At 40.6% G+C, this 24372-nt stretch overlaps 1 protein-coding gene across 3 annotated transcripts in view; it reads left to right on the top strand.

The window, feature by feature from the left end:
- The window catches only part of LOC105924750 (double-stranded RNA-specific editase B2-like), a 177419-nt gene that overhangs the window by 115942 nt on the left and 37105 nt on the right, over nt 1–24372 (top strand). The window contains exon 1 of one of the 3 annotated variants that reach the window (XM_036125441.1): nt 18134–18197. The exons of the other annotated variants lie outside the window; for them this stretch is intronic. Coding sequence (XP_035981334.1) covers nt 18149–18197 — 49 coding nt within the window. The 5' untranslated portion in view covers nt 18134–18148. Of the gene's footprint in view, nt 1–18133; nt 18198–24372 lie in introns of those variants that run through there. 3 annotated transcript variants of the gene reach the window in all.

The following is a 24372-nucleotide window of genomic DNA, read 5'->3' as shown; positions in this document are numbered from 1 at the left end:
TCCATCTGTCATTACATTCATACATCCTTCCATCTCTCCATCATTCAATTTGTCCTTCCATCCATCCATCCATCCATCCATTCATCCATCCATCCATCCATCCATCATCTGTCATTACATTCATACATCCTTCCATCTCTCCATCATTCAATTTGTCCTTCCATCCATCCATCCATCCATCCATCCATCCATCCATCCATCTGTCATTACATTCATACATCCTTCCATCTCTCCATCATTCAATTTGTCCTTCCATCCATCCTTCCTTGTATCCATCCATCCATCCATCCATCATTACATTTATCCTTCAATTCATCCTTCCATATATCCATTCATCCTTCCATCCTATCCATCCATCCATCCTTAGTCCTTCATTCCGTCACTTGTTTCTCACTTTCTTCATTTCTTCCATCCTTCTATCCATCCATCCATCCATCCATCCATCCATCCATCCATCCATCCATCCATCCATCCTTAGTCCTTCGTTCCCTCAATTTCTTCATTTCTTCCATCCTTCTTACCTTTTCTTCTTTTCTTCCTTACTTTATTTTTTCCTATATTTTGTCCTTATATCCTTCTGCTATCTGTTCATTCCTTCTTTCCTTCTATCCTTCCTTCTTTCCTTCTATCCTTTCTTTTGTATTTCATTTAATCATTCTTTTTCTCCCTCCTTTCTTCCTTCTGCCCTTTAACTGTCTTTCTCCCTTCTCTTTTCCTCTCTTGATTTGTTCCATCCTATTCCTTTGCTTCCTTTTTTTGCATCTGCCGTTGCATCAATGGTTTTGTTCTTCCGTGCTTTGTTCCTTCCCTTCGTTGCTCTTCCATTCTGTTTTTTCTTCCAATCTCTGGTTTTCTCCATGTTTAAAGCCTAACAGCAATAAATGCATTAACTTTTTTAATGCAAAATGGGCCTAAAGGACCACGAGCTCTGGAACTATAAGTCTGCACCAAAAGTCTGAAATTTGACATGAAAAGCGTGTAGGAACCCTGATTTTGTGTAGCTCCAGGCTGGAGGCCATGAAAACATATTAGGAAAGATGAAGCCTGGCAGGAAGCTAACTAACAATGGAGGAAGAGAAGAAAGTGTGGGATGGCCTCCTTATCAGAGGTTGAGTCTTAAGTATGCAGATTTAGCTCAGGGTACTGCTCCAACAGGCGATATCAGAAGAAAAAAAATGTTTTAGTCGTGGTCGGCCAATTAGTTCTTTTATATTGAGTCACATTTGAATAAATGCCATGCGCCTACTCTTTGCTGCATATTTAGCATTAAAAAACAGATCATGCACAAAAGAAGAGGATTGAAAATATCATCTGAAAGCCTACCTGTGCCAACATTATGTGAGGGCTCAGAGGCACTGGCAGCTACACTTCCTCCCGTCATACTTTTAAATAGATTAATATTAACCGCAACAGAATGTACCGAAGTAAATGCATGTTCAAAGTACTATAACATATTCTGGTAGATGGCTGCTCAGACTAATTACCCAATAAAACACAGTGGTCAAAACCAGCAGATGACATGGCTCCTTAAATCTTTACTTATTGTGGAAACTTCACACCGGGAACATGGATTCTGTTCCTTACCGTTTGTTTTCCAGGTTTTAGGAACTTGACTTGCGAATGAAAATAGTTACTTTAAGCTTCTGATATTGATTCTTATCCAAATTGCTTGTAAACGTTTTCCTTCCACTCAACTATCCAGGATTATGCTTGTGTAACGCACTCTGTGAACAGCCCGCATCTTTCACAGGGACCCTCTGTGGCCTCCCTCCATTGTGAACGGTGTGCATGACTGCATGGCTTGCCCGGTGTGAACACAGCAGTCTTCCCCATAAACATGTCTGTGCTTAAAATTGTCATTTAGATTGCTGTTACTAAATGTTTGAATTTTCAGGGGGTGAATTATGGGTTTTATTAGCTTTAAGGCTTGAATCATCAAAATCAACAACAATAAAAACACATAAAATATAATGAATTTACAGAATGTTTCCCCTTTTCAAGTGAATTACAGGTATCAATAATATTATATTCTGAATTCTAGAGAGGCACCTGTGTTTGACATAGTAAAGCAACATGTGATGTTATGATAGCCTTAGTTGGCTGCTTAACAGACATGCCCCTTGCCAGCAATAATTGGAGAACAGCTTTGCCTTAATTACACTGATGGGCTGGCGCTCCGTTAGTTTCCCTCTAACAGCTGTTTCTGCCTATGGAAATATTTCTAAATGGCAAATTATGTTATTTCTTTGTAAGCTAAAGAAAACTATAGTAGCCTTCTGTCAGTCAGCTGACTGGCAGTGTGCAGCAAAAGAAGGATTCTACACAATTTTCATGGCAGTGTCAGTTAGTCAGGAAATGTGACAATGCATGAACCCAGAGACCAGGTTGGGGAGGGGCAGCAGCTCTGATAACAGCTATTTTCTCTCTGATTAAAATGACTCTCAAATTTGTTAACATTATTGTTATTTTTTAACTTATTGATATAAAGCACTCCAAATAAGGAGACAAATGCACATACCAATAAAATCCTAGAAACACTTGTCAGAGAAAACTGAATATTTCGGTTGAAAGGGCATGTGTTAAAAAACATTAAAAGCCTTTCTGAACAAATGCTTCTTTAATCTAATTTAAAAAGGTTAGGGAATAGGACGACGCTGGTTCGCCCCAAGGCTTAAGCGTAGTTCTTGGACCATCCAATAAAAGCTGCCTGGATGACCAAAAAGACCTCCCACTCACACAAATGCTTAAAAGTTCATATAAATAAGGAGGAGTGAGGCTGTGAAGAGATCTAAAAACGGTAAAAATTTAAAATCAGTTCTGAAATAAAAAGGAAGCCAGTGCAAAGAATACAAAACAGGGGTGGTGTGTGGATGTCGGGAGGTGTTAGTTAGAAGATGGGCGGCAGCATCCTAAGCTGAAGGCGATTAGGCTCAACTGGGAAACGCTGACATGGAGAGCATAGTCATGAAGGAACATTTTAAAACAGTAACGTTTTAAGATCCTTGATCTGGGTACCTGTCCCACGCCTCATCTCTCATAATAACAGCACCGTCACTAATCAGGAGCTGGTTTTCCACGTCTCCTCAGAAAACTAACCGTCTCGTCTTTGTGAGGGACAGCAGCAGCAGCAGCAGCAGCAGCCGTCTCTCGGTCCACCTCTGCCTCACTGACAGAAACAACTTTCTCTCCTCTCCCGCTGTTTGTCTGTGGGAGCTCCAAACTTAGCAGCATCATGACAGTCACGCATGAAGCGTCCAATAAAGAGATACAGCGCCGGGCAGGCTGACACTTCTGTCAGCAGCCAGCTGTTGGCGAGGCTGGTGTCTCTGAGTTTCCGTTCACGTTCGTCTCACGCTTGTTTTGACAGCAACACTGACCGCTCGCGTAAATCCTGACGTTTTCAGGTGCTACCCATCTGCCTGTCCATCCAGCGACCCGATCGCCGCCATCATCTAATGAGATCGGCACATCAAGGTTCATTGATGGCGTGCAGATATGCGGAGGTTTTAATTAGGCCCGACCACTGAAAGGCATGCCCTCTCCAGCAAACGCACGGGGCTTCACAAAAATAATGACACATTTACATTTAACCATCTAATTAGTCAGTTGGGTATTGTTTTTAAACGATAGCAGAAAGTTCACCGAATTGACAAACAGATGTATCGCAAATTATCATGCATTCTGAGCTGCTCATTAGGCCTTCATTTGTTTCCGCGATCGCATGCCCACTTTTTTGTCGGCTCTCTAATTTGAACAAGTGAGCTTGTGTGACCGAGCTAAGGGTCGGCGCTGGCAGCGGGTGAATGCCCCTCCTTGTTTCTCGGGCCCGCTCGGCAGCATCACCTCCAGCCAATTGAAATCAATGGGGGCAGCGGGCAACTGCAGCTTTGTGTGGAGCAGATGGCAGAAGAATGGCCCCTGCTCTTACTGCGGCACGCTCAGAGTCATACAAATGGGTCAGCCCTCGTCACTGGACACATAATATCACATCGCTGGGGCCTCTGCTGTGGTGTGCTCAGGCAAGGAGAAGGGAGGAGGTTTCCACCGACATATTTACGCAGATCTTCTGCGGGATGACTATGAAGGACATGTGGTTTGGGAATCGTGAGTGCTTTGTTTCAACAATCCCTTTCTTGTTTGTTATTCCGTAGAGGCAAGATTTGTGACGTGCACAGCTAACAGCTGTCGTCTCAACAGATTCTTCCACCTGAGTTACGGATCTCCTGTAGTGCCTCCAGAGTTACCATTGGCCTATTGGCTGCTTCTCTGATTAATGTTCACCTGGGCAGCCTTGTCTTGGTATGTTTGCAGTTGAGTCCATTTTCAGATGATGGTGCGACCAGCGCTGTTCGATATGTTCAAAGCTTGGGATATTGTTTTATAACATAATCCTGCTTTAAAGTTCCCCACAACAGTCTCTCAGACCTTTCTGCTGTGCTCCTTGGTCGCCATGATGCTGTTTGTTCTCTAAGGTTCCCCAGTACACCTCTGAGGCCTTCACCGATCAGATTCACACCGAGATCAAATCACACACAGGCGGACTTGATTTTCCTGTTGTATGACTTCTGAAGCCATTTTATTTGAGGGTGTCAGAGTAGATGGGGCGGAATCTAAATGTGCACCCCACTTCTCGGGGCTTACGCTGTAATACATGTCTGAATCATGCGGGGGATTTTTTCTTCTACATCTCAAAATGCCTTGCTTTATGCTGGTCTATCACATAAACCTCTAGTAAAATGCGTTATTGTCTGTGGTTGTAAGTGTCAAACCCAAATCACAGAAACGTGATCAGTGAGAACTGTGAGCAGTATGAGTCGGTGACCTTTAATCGGGCTTCTTTTAATGAATCATTAGGGAAATGTAATTGTACTTAGGAGCTGAAGAGTGATCCCCCTCGTGTGTGGGTGTGGAAGGTGTGTGCAGGCAGGCTGAGGAGACAATTAGTCGAGCATAATGTCTACAGAAGGGGGAAGCAAGCTCATCAAACATCTCCAGAGCTCAGGGCTGACGGCGTTACTTGTTGTTCCTTCAAGCACTTATTCTAAGATAATCATCTCCCAGCTCTATGTACATTAAACAGTAAACAGTTTTGAAAAATGAGCGCCTGTACTCATCTACTATACTTACTGTGGATGGGGTTTTGATATACTGTCTTAGCTCAGAGCAAGGCAGGTAGTCTGACATTTTCACACAGTTTAGGCTAAATAAAGTTCAGGCTTCGGGTCTCATTTGACTCCTGATTTTTAAACAATTATTTTTACAAAAAAAAGTCAATTTAAAGACAAAAAAGAACGCTTTTCAAATGTAAGGGACATCATAACCTTAAGTGTTGTACTAGTTGTAATAACTTGTTACAGCTTCTGCTACAGGTTCTTAAGCCTTTGTGATTCTCTAATAATAAAGTATCTCTATGTAGTAGATAATACATGAGATGTATACATGAAATATGAGACCTATGCTCCTCAGCCTTGGGTTTTATATTGCCAGCAACAAGCTACGAGAATAGTCATGGCTATATAGTTAACCACTTTTCTATGGCTTTAATGTTTATAAAACAAATCCAAAAAATAAAAAAAAAATTCATAAATACTTGGGTTTTACAGCATCTTAAACCAGAAAATGCCATTTAATTGCCAAGGAAACACTACTGACGCTCTCAGAAAAATGCTTGTCTGCTTAACCCCTGCTTGGTCCTTTCATTGATGTCGCATCAAAATACGAGTCAGACTCTGGACCAAATATGGAAGTGGCTCAAATCTGACTTAAAAAAAAAAAAAACAGATAGGCTATAGGCCCAATCTAAGAGTCCTGACCTGGTCACTTGACCCAAAAACGGATTTGAGCCACATTTGCCTGCTGTGGGAAAGGGGCCTTACTCACAGTTGTCCATGGTTATCCCACCCTCTTTGTGCAATGCACAAACACCACTGGCAACAAAACGGCTAAATGCATAATTTTACCACGACCGTGCTTAACAGCTTGAACAAAGTTATTCTTGAGGCTTAATATTAGTGTGTGTTATGTATTTTATTTCTTTTGAGATATGTCTAAGATCATTATCCTTTTGGAATACCCAGGTTTCTAGCTCCTGAATTGAAATAAAGCTAAGAAATTTAAAAGAAGCCCCCCTTCTTCAATAAATAACCACTTTACATTTATCCCTGGAGGCAAAACAGTCCCACAGCATAATGCTGCTACCACCCTGTTTGGTAGTTCTTTAGTTTGTATGCCTCACTATGACTTATCCAAACATACATCTTTCCACTGGATTCAAATAAGTCAGTTGTATCATTTCTCCATGAGACTTGCCCACAAGGCCAGCTAGAAATAGGATCTTCTTTCTTGGTCGGCACCGTCTCAGCCCATGCGGATGTGTGGACAATGACATTGATGTTCCTACAGTGTCTAGTTTGCTGATGGTTTGAGCCTCGGAGGCTCATGGGGTGTTCCTGAACATCGCAACTCAATTGTCTTTCATTCTCCTTTACAGATAAAGAATATTTGATTAAAGCTGATTAAGAATAATGAAGCCTATAAATGACTTTATCAGGAAAACAGTTCTTTACTCATGCTTTGTAAATCCAAATCAGTTTTTAGAGAAGCAAAGCAATGGTTTCTGCAGAGCAGGTCTGCTGCTGATTTATGGCTCTACTGCTGAAACTGGTTCTTAATTGCTCGACGTGTTAGTGTAAGCCACACTGTAGCTGGATGGACGGCTGCCAGCATGGCTCTAAATACACTTTCAGCCTCATGTGTTCCACTTCGTTTGAATGGCACATTAGCTGGTCGTCTGCATCAGATTCTCCTCAGTCTTTATTCTAGTTCCTCTGTTTCTCGAATCTTTCTGTTGTGTCTTCTGCTGTTTCTCTTCTTTAGTCTCTGTCTGGGTTTTTCTTATTTACCATCTGGTTTTTATTCAGTGCATCTCTATGCTTCTCTTACTTAGCTCCTATTGCATGCTCCCCCTTCACCTGAGCAGTCAACTGTCTGTCAGAGCAACATGTGGCAGGTGGTGAGAGGGAAAGAAAGAAAACCAGAGAAGCACACTGACAAAAGCTTCCCCTGGGCATACTTGTATCTGAAAAAAAAAACTATTATCTCCATGACTGAGTGATGTTAGCACAACTTCGAAGATGTTGCTTTTGTTGAGATGAATGCAGCTCATCCTTTCAGAGCAGATTTCTGTGTCAACTGGTGTTTGTTCTGTGCATACAGCATCGCCACCAGTAATTATAGCACCGTGCCACGCTCTGACTTGGCCTGCCAATTAAGTCATGAGAGAGTTATGTACTTCTATGCTACAACATCTGTGTGGTGTAGTGATCTATATATCTGACTCTCAATACTGAATCCAGGAGCTCCAGTTTCAATACAGAAATAAGCTGGCAAATATGCCAATGCAATTTAGGACAATGGGATCAAATGTCTCCGCTTGCACAACATAAAGTCAGGGTGCAGCAAAGATGGGTTTTAGAATATAGGAACCAGAGTCTTAAACATAGAAACAAAGTATGTTACTTTATTGTAAGTATTTTACATTGATGTGTAAAGTATTGTGTCTCTTGGTGATTTTAAAGATCAAGTTTGCCTCAAGAAAAACTGTGTCGTTCTGTTCATGACCCATCATGACCTATGGACCTTTTAAATGAAAACATGAAAAATTCCTCTCTGGCTGGTTAGTGAACTGTTTTCCAGTGCATCCTGATTTCAGTTTTTTTTATCTACTGTTATGGTGTGTTAAAGCAGAGAAACATCAAAAAACAAAAACACTTTTTGAACTGCTCCAAACTTATTGTCACAAAGTTTAAATTTAGGGCTTTTTGAGGATGTTTTTGAGTCAGCTATGGCAAGAACAACGATAAGGACTTTAAAGTGCAAATACGCAGACTTCTGGTGGCAGTGAAAATATTTTTATAGGTTTAAATTTTGCACTGCGCTGATTTGGCGGACTGCTTTTTGGGTTAGATCCAAAGAGGAAAGCCAGACTTCTGCCACCCCTGTCTGAAGCAAAGGGGCAGCAGCTCCCTGCCTAGATCTGATTTAGGTAAGCATATGAGCCTCCTTTCAAGGGGGCTTGAGCTCTTTAGCAACACTAATGCGCTTGTCACTGACTAGCTGAGACCGACACACACTTATCATATGTCCAGATCTTCATCTGAGACAGCTGTATAAAATTATCTACCAAATATATAATAGCATCCCACATTTTCAAGTTCAAGAATCAATTCCAAATTTCAAAAATTGTGCCAAACTGTTAGCCTGACATGGTCATACTCAATTCTAGTCAGAATTTGAGTCTGATACTGCTCCATAGAGCTGTGATTATGGGGCGTGTTTCGAATGAACCAGGAGAAAAAATTCCTCTGCACTCAATTGGATAGAGCTACAACCAATAAGAGCAACGGAGTGTGTGACGTATGTTAAGCGACGCATTGTTGTTGTCAACGGAACTCAACTGTTAGCCTAGCATAAGAAGATGAGCGTTAACGATTTTTGCCGGTGTTGCAAAAAGAATGTAAGGATCCAAGGAGTCCTTCAACACACGAACCTGTCGATATCTTCTTGAACAGACCTAATAGCAGAATCTACACACCTCAACTCTCCAGCGGCAGCCATCGTTGTTGTAAACGAATTCAACCCAAGCGCGCCTTGGTGGCATGGTTGATTACGTTACTGTTGATCATCTGTCCATCATCGTATAAAGCCCGCCCTGACAATTTGATTGGCCCGCCAGATATTGGGCGAGCATACTCGCACTACTATTGAGCAATGCCAGACCGAACTTCCCGACCTAAAACGTTGTGGGCGGGACTAAGTTCGGAATGGCACCCAGGCTACCAAACTGTGCCAAAATGGCACAAAAACTGTAGGGATCCACCTGGATTTGTTTCAATCTGAATATGTATACATTCTCAATTGGTAGTTGTGTGGACACCAAACTTGCCACAGTTGTAACCAAGATGTTGTAATTTCTATTACAATGTATTGTGTTTATTACCTTCTTTACAGCAAAAGTAACGAGTTTTGAATGTAAACATTTTGAATTGCTTAATTTGTCCCCTGTGGCGGAAATTACGTTTCAGTACAGCCCATCAAGAGAAAGACAAACATGGGTAGACAGGTGACTGAGGCCTTGCTGCCTTGGAGGCGCTGCATTTTTATAGAGTAAAGAAAGGAATACATTAGGATGGTGGAGGGTAAAAAAAGTGCATCTCTCTCACTGTCTCTCTGCGGGGACAGTATGAGAATACAAGAAAAACCCCTAGCACAAAAATGCAACATACAGACAACGTCATAAAGCAAACACGTTAGGTGGGAGGGTTTTCAAATGGGGGGGATTGCTGTGTGTGCTCATATTTAAAATGAGGCAGTGTACCTAAAGTTTACTTTTTATACAACTAAACTATATTTCATAGACTTAACAAAAGTATAGTTGAGTATACTTGACTTGTATTGTATAAGTGTAAACATAACTCTAAGACAAAGTACATTAATACTAAGAATTAAGCCTATACTTATACCTAAGTATACTTAATGAAGTTAACTTCAAATATTCTACTTTTTGCAAAGGGTAGTATATAACATCAGTTTCAAACCATACTGTTTAACAGAGCTAGCATAGCGCTAACTAGCTGCTAATGTACAGAATAACCATGAAACCACAGAATGTTGTACAATGTGTACAATGTTCAAAATCAACTCACCATGTTGGACAATGCATCAAAATGTAAGAGAGAAGTATTCTGATGGATTTACTTTGATTTCTAGTGGCTTTTATTGGAGGCAATGGCGTAAAGATAACTTCCGATGTCGGCTGAACTCCTTCCGGCTTCCACCAATCCACTCGACTAAATCTAACAAATCGTAAAGCCCTGTAATGGAGTGAAAGAAGAGCATCCTACACGTTGATCTGAAGATTTCTGAGAATCCCTTGTTACAAACACTACTGCCTGCACTGGGGTTTCTTGTCTCTATGAGCATCAAGCATTTTTAGCTTGTTTCTATCCTGTTAAATGTTGTGGGTGAAACGTTATCTTTCCCTTTTCTCTCTTCTCTAATTTTATGTATCCAGAATCTGGTTTTTGAGTAGCCAAAATTATCCTGGCAACTTAACCTGTTTGTGGGGCTTGTGACAATGTTTAAATTGAATATACCTCGCTGTTAATGCTTTTATTTTGATATTTTTTTTAAGGGTTTGCCTTGTAATTCCATTTTAACCTCTGCTGTTAACATACTAAGGGTACAGTAATCTCTACACTTGACAATGTAGGGAAATTACCTCTGTCCTTAACCAGTATATCTCTGTGAGGCAAATCTCATTATTTCAAATACAGGGACATTGTTTGCTATAGACATATAGGCCTAAATCTAGCTTGAAAATGATGTTTGGCTGCTCTCTGGCATTATCCATGTGCAAAACGATGATAAGAAAAACATGCATTAGGATGGCAGCTCACAAGGTGATGATAACCTATGCCAATCCTAATAGACTGTCAGAAATCTTGATTGAAATCTTCCGCCTTTGCTCGCCCTGTAAAGCCAATCAGCATTGCTGACTTTTCCTTAGCATCTCCTGTTCCCCTCTTCCTGCAGCTTGTGGAAGCTTGTTATGATTCAAGTAAATCTTTGAAGGGTATGGATGTTGAAGTGGTGGCCGTTAAAAAAAAATCGCTACCACCATATGGTATAAAGACATCAGAACAACAAGATTATCATTAGCAGAATTACATACAAGTGTGTATAATTTCTTTGACATAACATTGAGGCTTTGGCTTTAACACTTGTGTGAAATATTATTGACATTGTTAAAAGAGTCGACCGTTAATAATCGTGTCTGACCAGTAATTAGTTAATAAGTTATTGCAGCTCAGGTTGCAGCTCGGATTGATAAGGAGTTATTATGTAGAGTTTGGGTCGAGGTATAGCCTATCCTAGCACAAAGAAATGGCTAGCCTGTATGGATAGCTGAGAAGGTGCAATAAAAAGCAATAGAAATAACTTTGGTTTTGCTACAAGAAATCTGGCTACCATGTTTACTCTCATCTGAAGCTTACATTTTTTAACAGGGTTTGTTATTAATGTTCTCATGCATTGTCAGAGGACCTCCAACAGTATTTTAAGATGAAGCATCCAAAGATAGAGTGAATGTAAATGACACTAAAACAATAGTTTGTCAGCCTTCAGATATGGCAGAAATATTTCCAAACACCATTATTGTCCTTATGCTTTAAAATTGACAGCTAGCACCAGTTCCTGTTAAAGTTGCTTGTAGGAGCTCAAACCCAGCTGCTTCATAATTAATTGGACATAAATAAGCCTGAAAAGACTTCATATAGTGAAACGAATTACATCAGTATCCTTAGGGTTAGATTTTTTTTTTTCCACTTTATGAACCAATACATTGTTCTTATAGCATAGCAACGCCGTCTCATACAGTACCTTTGTGATGCTGCCGTTGATATCAGCTTTTCTTTTCTCACCCACGCCGCTGCCTTTGCTGTTGAACCCGGGAAGCAGGTAAGATTGTACTGACTGTGACTGTGTACGTGCATGCCTGGGTATTTTCTGCATGTGTGTCTGTGTTTTTGAGTTTGTGTGTGTGGCAGAGATGGGTTTAGCTGAGATGAACCAAGCCGGGTCACATGCTCTCTCTGGTGCTGCTGATATTGCTCCAGCTTTATGGAGGAGGAGGGGGAGGAGGGAGGCTGACAGGGGGCAATGATAAAAGTGGACGAATTAAGATGCACACATGGACACAGGCCCGCAGACACCCCTCATAACAGACATCAACCAACATGAACTTTACACCATCATCCACAACTGCTCAATGCTTCAGTAACAGACCCAGAAATTGAAAAGATTTTAGCTTTGCTTAAAGTAAAACTAATCACAGATTTCTGTGTCTCTCATACGTTACAGTTTTAGCATCATTTCTGAGTCAGCAGACACCCACAAACAAAATAGGGAAAAAAAAAAGAAATCACAATACCATCTTAAAATGTAAATGCGGGAAGCTCATTAATAAACCCACTAAGTCTATTGTAATGGAACAGTGAAGCAATGTTGTGTTTGACTTCATTATTTAGCATTATTGACATTAAAACAAGATGAAAATGGCTTATGGCTCTTAATGAAGTTGAACTAAGACAGTGGTTTATTATTTGTCTTCACGGTGCATTAAGCTTGCACAAAGCTTGCCCAGATGTGCACTTTTTAAAACAAGTTTTCATTGCAGTGATTCTTCTGGTAATTCCAAACTACCTCATTCATCTTTTTTTAAAGCAACTTAACACGAACAAACAAAGCATCTCAGCAGCATTACTGTCCAACATGAAAAACAGAAAATGGTAATGTAATTTTATGTTGGCTAGTAGTCTTTACATCTATAATGCGATTGATATCTTGTGAATTGAAACTAATTTGGTTGTCACTATAATTACAAAACAAAGACATTCATAATCAGAACATTTAAAGAATTCCCAAAAGCAGTTGCCTGAAAATTTACATAAGATACCATTTTTTTAAGAAACTAGACGAGTGAAAAACACAGATCTGATAGGCGTAAAATCTCTATATTGTACATTTATAGGCCAACATTTTAATTTTGAAAAAGATCATATAAGATTCAAACTACTTTTCAGATGGTACCTCTTTTTCTGAAAAAAAAAATGCTTTTGTGCTTCTGCAATACTGTTTTCATGTGGACACAAGCTCAAAACTGAAGGGGACAAAAACAAAACTTTGGTGTGTTCAAGTATAATATTGTTCCAAAGTAGAGTCTACTTTCTAAATAAAAACATAGACCTGACAAAGTGACTGCCAGACTAAAGTTATAGTTGAAGGGGGGTTCTGTTAAATAGTTATAAACGGTTAATATTGTACCTCCGAACATGCGTTCCAGATAAAATCCAGCACCTAGGCATGCAAACTGCTTCTACAAACATTTGTGAAATAACGGGTCACTCTCAGGTGTACCATGATAGGATGCTGCCTGTGTAATAAGTTCAGTCGTGAGATTTCTCCAGTTAACAGCAAGTGACATTATAACAAGGTGGAAGAGATTGGTCATGATAGCAACTCACCCACGAGGTAGTAAATCGTGTGAAATCACAAGGCAGGGTCACTGGATGCTGAGTGCACAGAAGTCGCAAACTTTCTGCTGAGTCAATAGCCACAGATCTCCAAACCCAATGTCCCTTTCAGAGTAGTTCAAGAACAGCGCAGAGACCTTTAGGGAATGGGTTTCCATGGCTAATGCAAGCCGTCAGATGCAGTTGTGTGAAGCATGCAGCTGCTGGACATTAGAGCACTGAAGACATGTTCTGTGAGGTGGTGAATCCTCCATCTCTGTCTGGCAGTCCTATAGATGAGTCTGGGTTTGGCCATGTCTGGGAGCACATGCCTGACTGCATTGTGCCATTTGGTGCAGAAGGGATTATAGTGTCAGGCTGTTTTTCAGGGGTTGGTCTCAGCACTTGAGTTCTAGTCAAAATAACTCTTAATGCATCAGCATACCTAGATATGTTGGACAATTGCACGCTACCAACTGCGTTAGAGCAGTTTGAGCACGGCCCCTTCCTGTTTTCAACATTACTACGCACCACTGCACAAAGCAAGGCTCCCAAGGACATGGATGAGCAAATGTAGTGTGGAAGAACATGACCGGTATCCACCTCGAGTCCTGACCTCAACCTGACTACACACCACCGGGGGAGATTAGTGCGAAGACTGTGAGCCAGGTCTTCTCCTCCAACATCAGTGTCTGACCCTACAAATGCAATTCTGGAAGAATTGTCAAATATTCCCATAAACTCATTCCTAAACCTTGTGGAAAGTCTTGCCTGGAGGGTTGAAGCTGGAGCAGCTGGTGGACAAACGTCACGTTAAAACCCCGTACAGCAGGGGTGTCAAACTCATTTTGGTTTAGGAGCCGCATTCAGCTTAATCTGATCTCAAGAAGGCCACACGAGTAAACTCATTGCAAGATTAAATAGAACTAATAAATGTGGACTTGTTGTTGATTTTTATATTAAGTTAATTTCACTTTTACACAATATATTATGAATAACCTCAGCGTTTTTAAGAAAAGTATGTGCAATTTCAACAATACTTTTACTCAGCTAAACATTTACTTGTGCATTATGCATAAGAACTGATCACAGTGATTATACAATGTTGAAAAACATTTATTCACATTTTTTGGAACTTTAAAACACTGTCCTGCATGACAAAATACATCAAACAGATAAAAATTAAGAAATGATTTGAATTTTTCCACACCTGAAGCTTAATCTGCTAATTAAAACACAGCGCCCCTCGTGGACAATATAGGAACTGCATATTTTCAGTTAAACGAAGTACATGTTTTTTTCAATAATTGTTTTATCATTCTCTTCCTTTTATCTTGTCCACTTGTGAAAGTCAAATCTGATGAGCTCTTTGTGGCATCTTATTGCCACATTGCCAGACAGGACACTGGAAAAAAAAAAAAAAAAAAAAAAAATGTATTTATTTTTTTATAATGATAAAGCCACAGGGAGCCACAGGGCCGGACTAAATTGTTCGGCGGGCCGGATCCGGCCCGCGGGCCGTATGTTTGACACCCCTGCCGTACAGTAATATGACCTGTGATTAGTAAATGCTGTTAACTAGACAGTTTTAGACTTTCTTCTTTGGATTCATTGCAAACACAGCGCCCAGATAGTGAGTAAACGATCCAGCTACAAGAAGGATGTTTTATACTGGGGTAACGTTACTGGTGTAACATGATTTAGCAACAAATTAGAGATGCTCTGCGGATTGAAATCAAAACCTAAATCTAAATGTCACCAAAGGTAGGAATATAGTTGTTGCTATTTCCTGAACAGTACAGAAATGCAAAGATCTGTCTTAGCATTTGTTGTGGCAACACTGTCTAAAGGTTGCACATTGAAAGGAACTTAATCAAGATTTTTTTTGTTCTTTTCTTTTCTTTTTTTTTTTTTTTTTTGCCTGGGGCTGCATTTGCAACCCCGTACACAGGCAGCACAGGAGCGCCAGGTACACATTGCCGGCCGCCCGGGTCAACATCACGTGATTAGTGGAAAACATTTACACCGTGGCGACCCTTTTGACTTAGCAGTCGAATTTATTCCCCAGTCAGACAACGGTGTGCAGAAAGTAATTCCCAACCTGCCATTGGAGCTCCGGTTTTTAGGTAAAAGTGACCTTTAATTTGAAGAATGTGAAGTGGCTGCATTTCAGCCTTTCAGTGAAGTAAAAGGCTTGTTTCTTTTTTTTTTTTTTTCACGGAGAAAGCTGAAAAATACCACTGCTCACATATTTATCGATTGAACTCTGTGAAATATTTGCTCTCGCTGTTATCAGAGCTTGACCACGGTCGACACGCTGTTGCCTCACTTCCTGCCGGCATCGTTTCTCGAGCTGTAGGGGTTGTTTGCAGCTGGTGTCATGTGTGTCCAGGCCCAGATAAACAGATAAAACATTCACACCCTGCAGCCAGGGGTTAATATAGCCAGTGATTGGCAGCTGGATCACAGTATTGATTGAATTCTCCTTCTCTTTGTTTTGCTGTACCTGACTGTCGCTCTCCCGCACCAGCCTCATCCTATCTCTCCCTCTCCTGTCTGTTTGTTTGCTTTTTAAATTCAGGATGGTTATTACATGGAGGGGAGAAGAGGTTATTGCTTTGAGCGAGGAGCGCTGACTGCTAGTGGCCACCTTTTGGAGAAACTCTTTCTCTTTGCTTCTTGCCCCCTCAGTCACGCTAGGTTCCATGAGCCGTGTGATCTCTGCACTCTTCAGCTCTCGAGAGGTTTCATTGGGACAAACAGTTGAACCTTTTCACTTTCTGTCTCTTTACAAACACAAACGTCCATGTAGTTTATAGGGATTCTATGTGAAAGTTGTGCGAATTTGTGTAATATAAGGAAAAAGATTTACAATACCTCCAGTCAGGTGGTTCCAGGCAAACCAGTTGACTGTCAAAGAATGCAAACAGCTGTTCTTTGAAGGCCCCAGAGGTTTTTAAAGAGAAGGAACAGATGAACCCTACATTGCCGTCCACCTAAACCGGTGGTATGAAACATGCGGTTCAGGGGTTTCAGACTCTTACGGCCCTCCAAAGTTGCTTGCAATAACTTGGTCAAACGGACAGAATTTAGCGGTGTTGTAAATAATAGCTCTATAAAATCCTAGTTTGAGCTGTAATCATTTCTGTTCCTTGACTAAATTTCAAAATGACACATAATGATTGTCATCATTATGGGCTTGACACACAGGGAGAGATGCCGCTCCCTCTCCATTCAGTTCCTATGGAACTTATGCAGTGAGGCGACAGTCGCTTTCCCTCCTCTATCTATCTATCTATCTATCTATCTATCTATCTATCTATCTATCTATCTATCTATCTATCTATCTATCTATCTATCTATCTATCTATCTATCTATCTATCTATCTATCTATCTATCTATCTATCTCTCTCTCTCTCTGTCTCTCTCTCTATATCTATCTATCTATCTATCTATCTATATATATATATATATATATATATATATATATATATATATATATAGCCAATTTTGAGCTACCATTGCTATCATATCCAGTACGTTGTGCCTTCACCTCGGTGGCGATAAAGCCATTAGTCGCTGTCATCTGTCGTTCCCTGTGTGTCGAGCCCGTTAAACTGCAAGAGTGCGCTTTATTTTTCCTCCAAATAAAACTAATTATTATTTTCTTTTATACAAGGAATTTAGACATTCCTTTCTGCGTTACGGTGCAATGTGCTGCCGCCACTGAGTTGCCCACTGGGAACAATCTGTGGTCAAGGGTCTTGCTCATGGATCCGGAGTGAGTGATGGAGTTTTAAACCAGCGACCTTTGTAGCCTGTCCAAGACGCAGACACCCAGCTCCCTAACCACTAGGCCACCACTCCCATAACACAAGTATTTTCTCTCAGAATAGGATGTACATCTGTTAAATATCGATACATCTTATCTTGCTAAACTTCTAATTGATATTAACCTATTATATAATTCAATCACAAAACAAATTCTAAATGGTATCTATTAAATATTTTCCGAGGGTTATGTTAACTTTTTTCCAAGTCCGGGTCCAGTCTGGTGTCTTTGAGGAGCAAGTGGGAAATCTCTTATTTTTGCAACTTGAGTGTGACTCGACTTGGGGTCATGAACTCAAATCCCCTTCTCTGGTGGATAGCCATTTGAGTTCCAGCAGCTACAACAAAATGGTTTAAACTAATTAATTCTTATATTAGAATGGCTTAGTCAAAGCCCAGACCTTAACCCAACTGAAAATCAGTGGTATAGGTAGCTGACAAGCTTCGGCTTTTTTACAAAGAATGAGCAAAAATGTTGGTCTGGAGATAAGTGTCAGAAACACATTTATTGCGGTGAAAGGTGGTCCACACCATTTTCCTCCCACTTCACAATGATGCTTTACTTTGCGTTGATCTATGACATAAAATCCTAATGAAGTAAATGGAAATCTGTGGTTAGCACATGAACAAATGTGAAATTATTTGAATGCGAGCTGGTTTTTCCTCTTGTAGAAATCCCTTTTTCCACGCTTTCACTTGTTGCTTTGCCAGCTACAGCCCAGAAAGTCTTTTGTACATTTAGACAAAAGCTATTAGATTCAATAAGCAGAAGCCATGTGAGAGAATTAGCTTCCAATACATCACCACTCTGCCTTCGCGCTTATGAATGTAATTTACACTAGCACGGTTTTGTGCTATATTGTTTAAATCTGCTGCTAATACAGATATAATGGGATGAGACTAAGGGGGAAAAAAACCAAGATGTGAGTGCACGGAGGGAGGGGAGCGGCTGGAGCCGAGAAGTGACTGCTATTAGCTGTTAATTCTGAAACAAATTATGCAATTAGCTCTGGCATCAGGATGTAGGCCATGAGAGAGGACGGCGTAACCTTCATTTGATCTGTTCCGTGGCGAGCCGGCGGGAACGAGAAAGAGAGACCCACTTAATGAGAGAATTTCTTTTCACCCGGGCTAAACGCTAACAGTATCCATAAGTGCCACTTTAGCTTCCTTTGAGCGCTCTCCTGTTTTTTTTTTTTTTTTGTTTTTTTTTTCGAATGTGCGGAGGGATTTTCATGATGTGCGAATGTTTTATTTTTCGTCCGGAGGAATACTCGTGTCCCTAAAACAAAGAGGTAATTTGTCTGTGCACATGAGATAATATTGTCTGGGGAGCGGTGCAATCCGTTACCCCCCGGCAGACTGCGGAGCAGAGTTAAGGTGTTGATTTCAAGGTGTGCGTGCACGTGTGTTTGCTCGTTTGCGAGTGGCTCTGCACATAAAGGTCTGTGAAAGGGAAAAGAATAAAGCTGTGCAGCTGCTGCTTTACCTCACTGAGGTTTCCTCATCAGCTTAACTCGACCGAATTCTCCTCCCTAAATCAGACCTTACATCTAAGTGGAAGCATGTTTTGGTCCAACATACCTTCACCTCTAGCATTACCATGTGCTTTTGTTCTTTTGATCTGTGAAAGGTTTGGAAATTCAATGTATAGTGCAAACAGCTGCAAAAGGAGAAATAATAGTTTTTTTTTTTAATGCTTTTATATGAATCCGACCACGTACAGGGGCTCAATTTTTTAAAAGCTCAAGATATAAGACCATGATAAACATGTTAAAAAAATTCAGACATATATACTGAACAATCCAACTAAAAAAAAAAAACTGCAGGACTAATATTTTTAAAAAGGGGAGATCATAAATGGCTCCAAATACCAGTTGGTTCTGACCCAAAACATTCAGCTGTCTCCTGGAAAGCTGAAGATAAACAGGTTTTATTTGCAGAAGTGGGTAGAGTAGACATAAACTGTAGTCAAGTAAGAGTAGCGCTACTTCAACATGTTTTACTCAAGTATAAGTAAAAAGTAGACAACCAAGAAATTACTCAAGAGTTAAAAAAGTATTAGGTAGGAAGCCTACTCAAATACTGAGCAATTGTTTAAAGATATAGATATTAAAAATATTGCTATGCAATAGACAAAAATATAAAGTTGCATACAAATTGTTGCATTTTAAAGAGTAAAATGGAAAAAATATACAAAAAATAACACAAAATAAAGTCAGACAGGAGATAGACTTTTCAGATTTTTTTCAACTTGAGACCCATAAAACCAGCACTACTACTACAGCAGTCACTGTATATTAATTATGTTAGAACAGCGCAACGGAATTTCAATACCAATATCTACTGTTTGCTGTATGTTCATCTGACCTCCAAACGACTCGATGATCTCAGTAGATACAAAAAATAATTAAACCAACAAAGCTTGTGTTCAAACATGAGGTCTCACTCTAACATAAACTGCTGATGTTCGTCTCTCTGATGCATTTTTGGTTAAAACAAGTCCGTTACTCATGGTGAGAAGAGTAGCCAGAAATTGTACTAAAGTACGAGTAGCAATAATTTTTAATTATATTACTCAGCTAAAAGTAAAACATAAAGTGCATCAAAACTACTCCTAAAGGTATATTTTATTAAAAAAGTTACTCAAGTTAACGTAACTGAGTAAATGTAACTAGTTACTACCCATCTCTGTTAATTTGTCAGGAAGTCCAGAAGTAACCGGTGAGAGCACACAGAGACACCACAGCCGTCATCTAGATCTGTGAAGTGGAAGCAGGCCGGGGGGTCAAATAATGTCAAGTAAAGATGGGAGATGCTGACAGACATCTATCAGAGAACACTCAATGTTGGAATCTAATCTAAAAGTGCTTCAGCAAAGCAACATATTTGGCATCTTAAACTGGAATTTAAAGTAAAATTGTACAGGACGAATGTCACATTTTATCAAACCTTTGTTTAATTATATATATATATATAAATTTGAGCTACCATTGCTTTCGCATCCTGTGTGTTGTATCTCACATGTCCGGAGAGTGTAGGTTTTATGAAAGTGGTTAAAAATCTACAGGTGGACTAGTATGGAAAAAGATTGAATCCTACTGTACTGCGACCGTATGTGAATGTATTTGAAATGCATTTTTGGTAAAAACAGACCTAAAAAAATGGGGAATATAACTGTCAGCTCTTGCATGTTTGCAGTGATGAAACCAAAATGGATCAAAATTTTGTCATTCTCACCTGAGTGTGGTGCTGATTTGTGTCCATTTTTTTTCAGTCTAGCAGCTTAGTGTGTTCACGGGTTTTGGGGAATGATTTGGGATGTTATCGGCGCTGTGCAGGAAAGTAAACAGCAGTGCTATCTCCAAAAGGTTAGCCATATGTTAAATCAGTGACATGGGAAGGGAGGGAGAACAGCTGTTCCCTCCCCCACCGTGTGTGTGTGTGTGTGTGTGTGTGTGTGTGTGTGTGTGTGTGTACACACACACAGTCAGCCTTGTTTAAAGGACAAAGTGAGGACCGCGCCTTGACTTCCATAGACTTCCGTTCATTTTCCAGCCTAACTCTAACCTAATCCTTATTGACACCTTAGTGCTAAACCTAACCCTAACCCAGAAGAAAAGTGAGGACCAAAAAAGGTTCTCACTTTACATCAAAGTCCTCACTTTACTAGTAAAATGAGCAAAAAAATTGTTCTCACTCTCACTGCAAGAACACACACTCACACTATCGCTAGAAAACACATTTATTCCACTGTGTGCATGCGAGTTAACTGTTTAATTGTTTATAGGTGTGAGTGTGTATATACTGTATGTGTATATACGTGTATATATATATATATATGACATTTATGTGTTTGGAACATTTATTTATCGAAATCCTGAGTTTAGCAGAGGCCCGTCCCGGCAAATATGCAAGCCTAGAAGCGGCAGCCGCACATGTGGGCGAGACATCTGGAAAGCTGAGCAGACCAGTGATCAAAATCAAGCTACAGTGTAAACAAACAAGGCGGCTATACAGCGTAAGCTGGCCAGCTGTCAGGAGGAGACTGGAAATTAGTCTCTTTCTTGCAGTTTCCAGTAATTTATTTCTTTGGAAGACAATACACTTAAACAGAGAGCTGTTTTTTTTTGTTTGTTTTTTTGTTTTTTTTTGCCATGGCTGTGTTTCCATGTTGCTGCTTGATGTGGCAAAGGGGGAGTGTGTTCTGTGGATTCCTGCTATAAAAACCATGCTGGCTCTGCAGAAGATGAATGGCATGCATAATTACCACTATGTTACATTTGTGTATAATCGCGCAGTTATCATAGAATCATCTCTCATGCAAAATGTTTTCACAGATGATTATCTAATTGGCATACAGTTTCTCACACTGGAAGCCTCAAAGACATCTATGATGCACCGTTTAATTAAAGTCGCTTTTCACACTTGTACAAACCCTGGTGCGATTTAAAAAAAAAAAAATTATATATATATATATATATATATATATATATATATATATATATATCCTTCTCGGTCCCCTCATGCATGATTGTATTATGGACTGTGTCCCAGTTTATTTCTCAACCCCTGAGTTACACAGTGTCAAACAAGGAGTGGGATTCTCTGGTTTTTAATTATCACATGGTGATGGCGGTGGTTGTATGGTTGAAAACCAATGCAGCGTTCCTGCACTGTTTGGTGAAAGTTGAGAGATTTTAATTGACACAGGCAACAGTGACCTTAAATGAACAGAGTATAAACAATGGTGTAATTAACAGCGTTTACATTCCATCAATTTACTTTTTTTTTTTTTTTTTGTAGTTCAGCATGAGAAATAAGCGAACGGGGGCATTATTATGAAATTGCCATTAACATGTTTATCACCTCACTTTTTTATTTTGTTTCTTACTAGTAATCATCTTAACAGCAATGAGTAAAACATATTTTACTTAGTTATTAAATGGTAATTAACCATTAATTACTCAGTACAGTTACTAAGGTTTAAGAGAGGCGGTTCAAACAAAGGAGTCTAAAAACCTGGATGTACGTTTAGGTTCGCCGTGCCAGAAGCTGAACCTCCATCCCTAATCTCTGGCAGCTACTAAGGTTTCCTTCCAGAACCGCCCCGTATTTAGCATCGTCTATCTTCAACTCTGACTAGCTTTCCTGTCCCAGCTATCGAACACCATCAGCAGGATGCTGCCACCACCATGGCTACACCACACCGTCTTGATGCTCAATTCTGATTTTTTTTTTTTTTAGGTAGCCATTCATACTACTATTAAATGTGACCGACATCAGATTTCTGTCTGAACGGTTCAAGACCGCACAGCGACCAGCGTGCGCAGACGATAGGAGACGTCCCACAGCAGCGCACTGTTGACAGAAGTAATGATTAATGTAATTGTAGAAGTGGTCAATAAAGTATTGTTAAAAAAAACTTTAAAAGAAAAAAAACGGAGATAAGGGCGGACATCACTCAATGTTGTTAGAAAGCTGCTGAGCAATGGAAGCCGAAAAAATTAAGACCACATCATAGCAAGACCAAGTAAGGTAGGAAGAAAGCAGCAGAGCTATTATCAACGGTCTGCTATGGAGCGCTAAGTGAATTAGTACATGGAAGTGGCCCAAATAGATTTTGTTATTAATTTTTTTAATGGGGGTGGGGGTGAAAGATCTTAATTGGGCTATTCACACTGCCATGAAAAAGACAGATTTGGGTCACATATGGGCAAAAAGATCAGATTCAGGTCGCATCTCCCCGCAGTGTGAACATAGCTCCCGTTTCACCGTCAGAATGCTGTGTTCAGGGTGATTTGATTGTTTAACTCCTCACAGCTTCGGCATGTATGCCAGACAGTTCTGTCTTGGAATCATCTCACTAGAGAACCATCGTTCTCATAATTCCCAGCTGTGGGTTTTTTTTCCCTTTTTTGCCACCGTTCCGTGAAGGCCAGGTTTGTGGTGCACATAACTAATTGATTTCCTGTCAAGGTACTTTCCCACCTGAGCTGTGGATCTCTACAGTTCCCCCAGAGTAGCCGTGGGATTCTTGGCTGTTTTCATTATTAATGCCTCAAGGACACGTTTTACAGTGGCAACGACACCGGCTCTCAGGGACTGGAGTTTGACCCTCTTGGTTTAGACGGATGAGCATGTGTTGCTCGGTCTGCAGCTGTCATATTCTGTCCATTTTCTGACGATGGACTGAGCGGTGCTCCCTGAGATGTTCAACATGAGATTTATCGTTATATAACCCTGACCTGTGTGCTCTGTTCCTCGTTCTTTGTGATGCTGCTTGTTCTCAAACATTCTCTCACAAACGACTGAGGCCTCCACAGAACATCTGGATTTGTTCAGAGATCGTATTAAGCACAGATGGTCTCTGATAACGAACTTCTGCAGGAAATGCATTAAGGTTTGTGGCTGTAAAGTGACAAGATGTGGAAAAGGTCAAGAGGGCGTGAACTTTGTGAGGCAAAATACAGAACCTAATCTGCTGGGGATGCAATGTAACCAGCGCTCAGGATTTGAACGGCTTAGTACGAGATTTAAAGTATTCACTGTTTCTACGTCTCCCAACTTACTTTTTATGTATTTTTGGATGTTGACAGAAGAGGAACAAAGTCTCTCCAGAGAACCGACTTCACCTCTTTGCCAATTATCCATTCCTGTCTGTAGCACTCCAACGAGCGGCAGATAATGTAACAGCTTCGCTTCTGTGCGCCTGCTCCATCACCACCGCCGACACCATCCTCTGCAAAACACGCATCTGGCACCTCCACATTCGCCACTTAGCTAAATTACATTACTTCTAGCCTGGCGCCTCTAACAAGGTGCTGTGAGTATTCCGGCGGCTGGGAAAACAGAAAGTGAACACGGAAAGAGACAAAGAAGTGGGGAAGCTAACAAGGTGTTAACAATTGCTCAGTGAGTTCCTTTGCTTCCCATTACACACACTTTGCACCTTTTAACCTTGTTAGCGGGCCGCGGCAGCGGCGCCACCCCTGAATGCTTGTTCCATAATTAAGAGGGGCTCAGGTGCTAGATTTTATGGAGATTTCGCAGGCCTGTGATTAAAATTGAAATTTAATTCTGGTAATCTGAAAGAGGAGAGGGAAGGAAAGCGGATGAAGCGGGAGGGACGGACGGTCCGGGCGGCTGGCTGGCTCGCCACATATCGGCGGGAGATACTTCACACAGGCTGTTCAAACATGGACTTAAAACAGGCTTATCTCCCTAAAGGTTAATGAGGAGCGGCTGGCTGCGCCGGTTACAAACGCACAACAGGGGTCTCATCTTGCACCGCGCGGCGGCACGTCAGTCACAGGGATACACACGCACACAGATGGAAGCCGGCCGGATAAGCTGCAGGCATCACCAGCCCACTGCCTCACTCACAATTTTTTCCTTAGCAATAACATCCTCAGACGACTTAATTACTTTCCGTTTGATGCAATTCATGAGAATAATCGGACTCTAGAT

This window comes from Fundulus heteroclitus, chromosome 21, assembly GCF_011125445.2.
Source record: "Fundulus heteroclitus isolate FHET01 chromosome 21, MU-UCD_Fhet_4.1, whole genome shotgun sequence".
Lineage (NCBI taxonomy): Eukaryota > Metazoa > Chordata > Actinopteri > Cyprinodontiformes > Fundulidae > Fundulus > Fundulus heteroclitus.
Note: the sequence above shows the minus strand (reverse complement) of the source record. Positions and strands in the feature narration are given on the sequence as shown.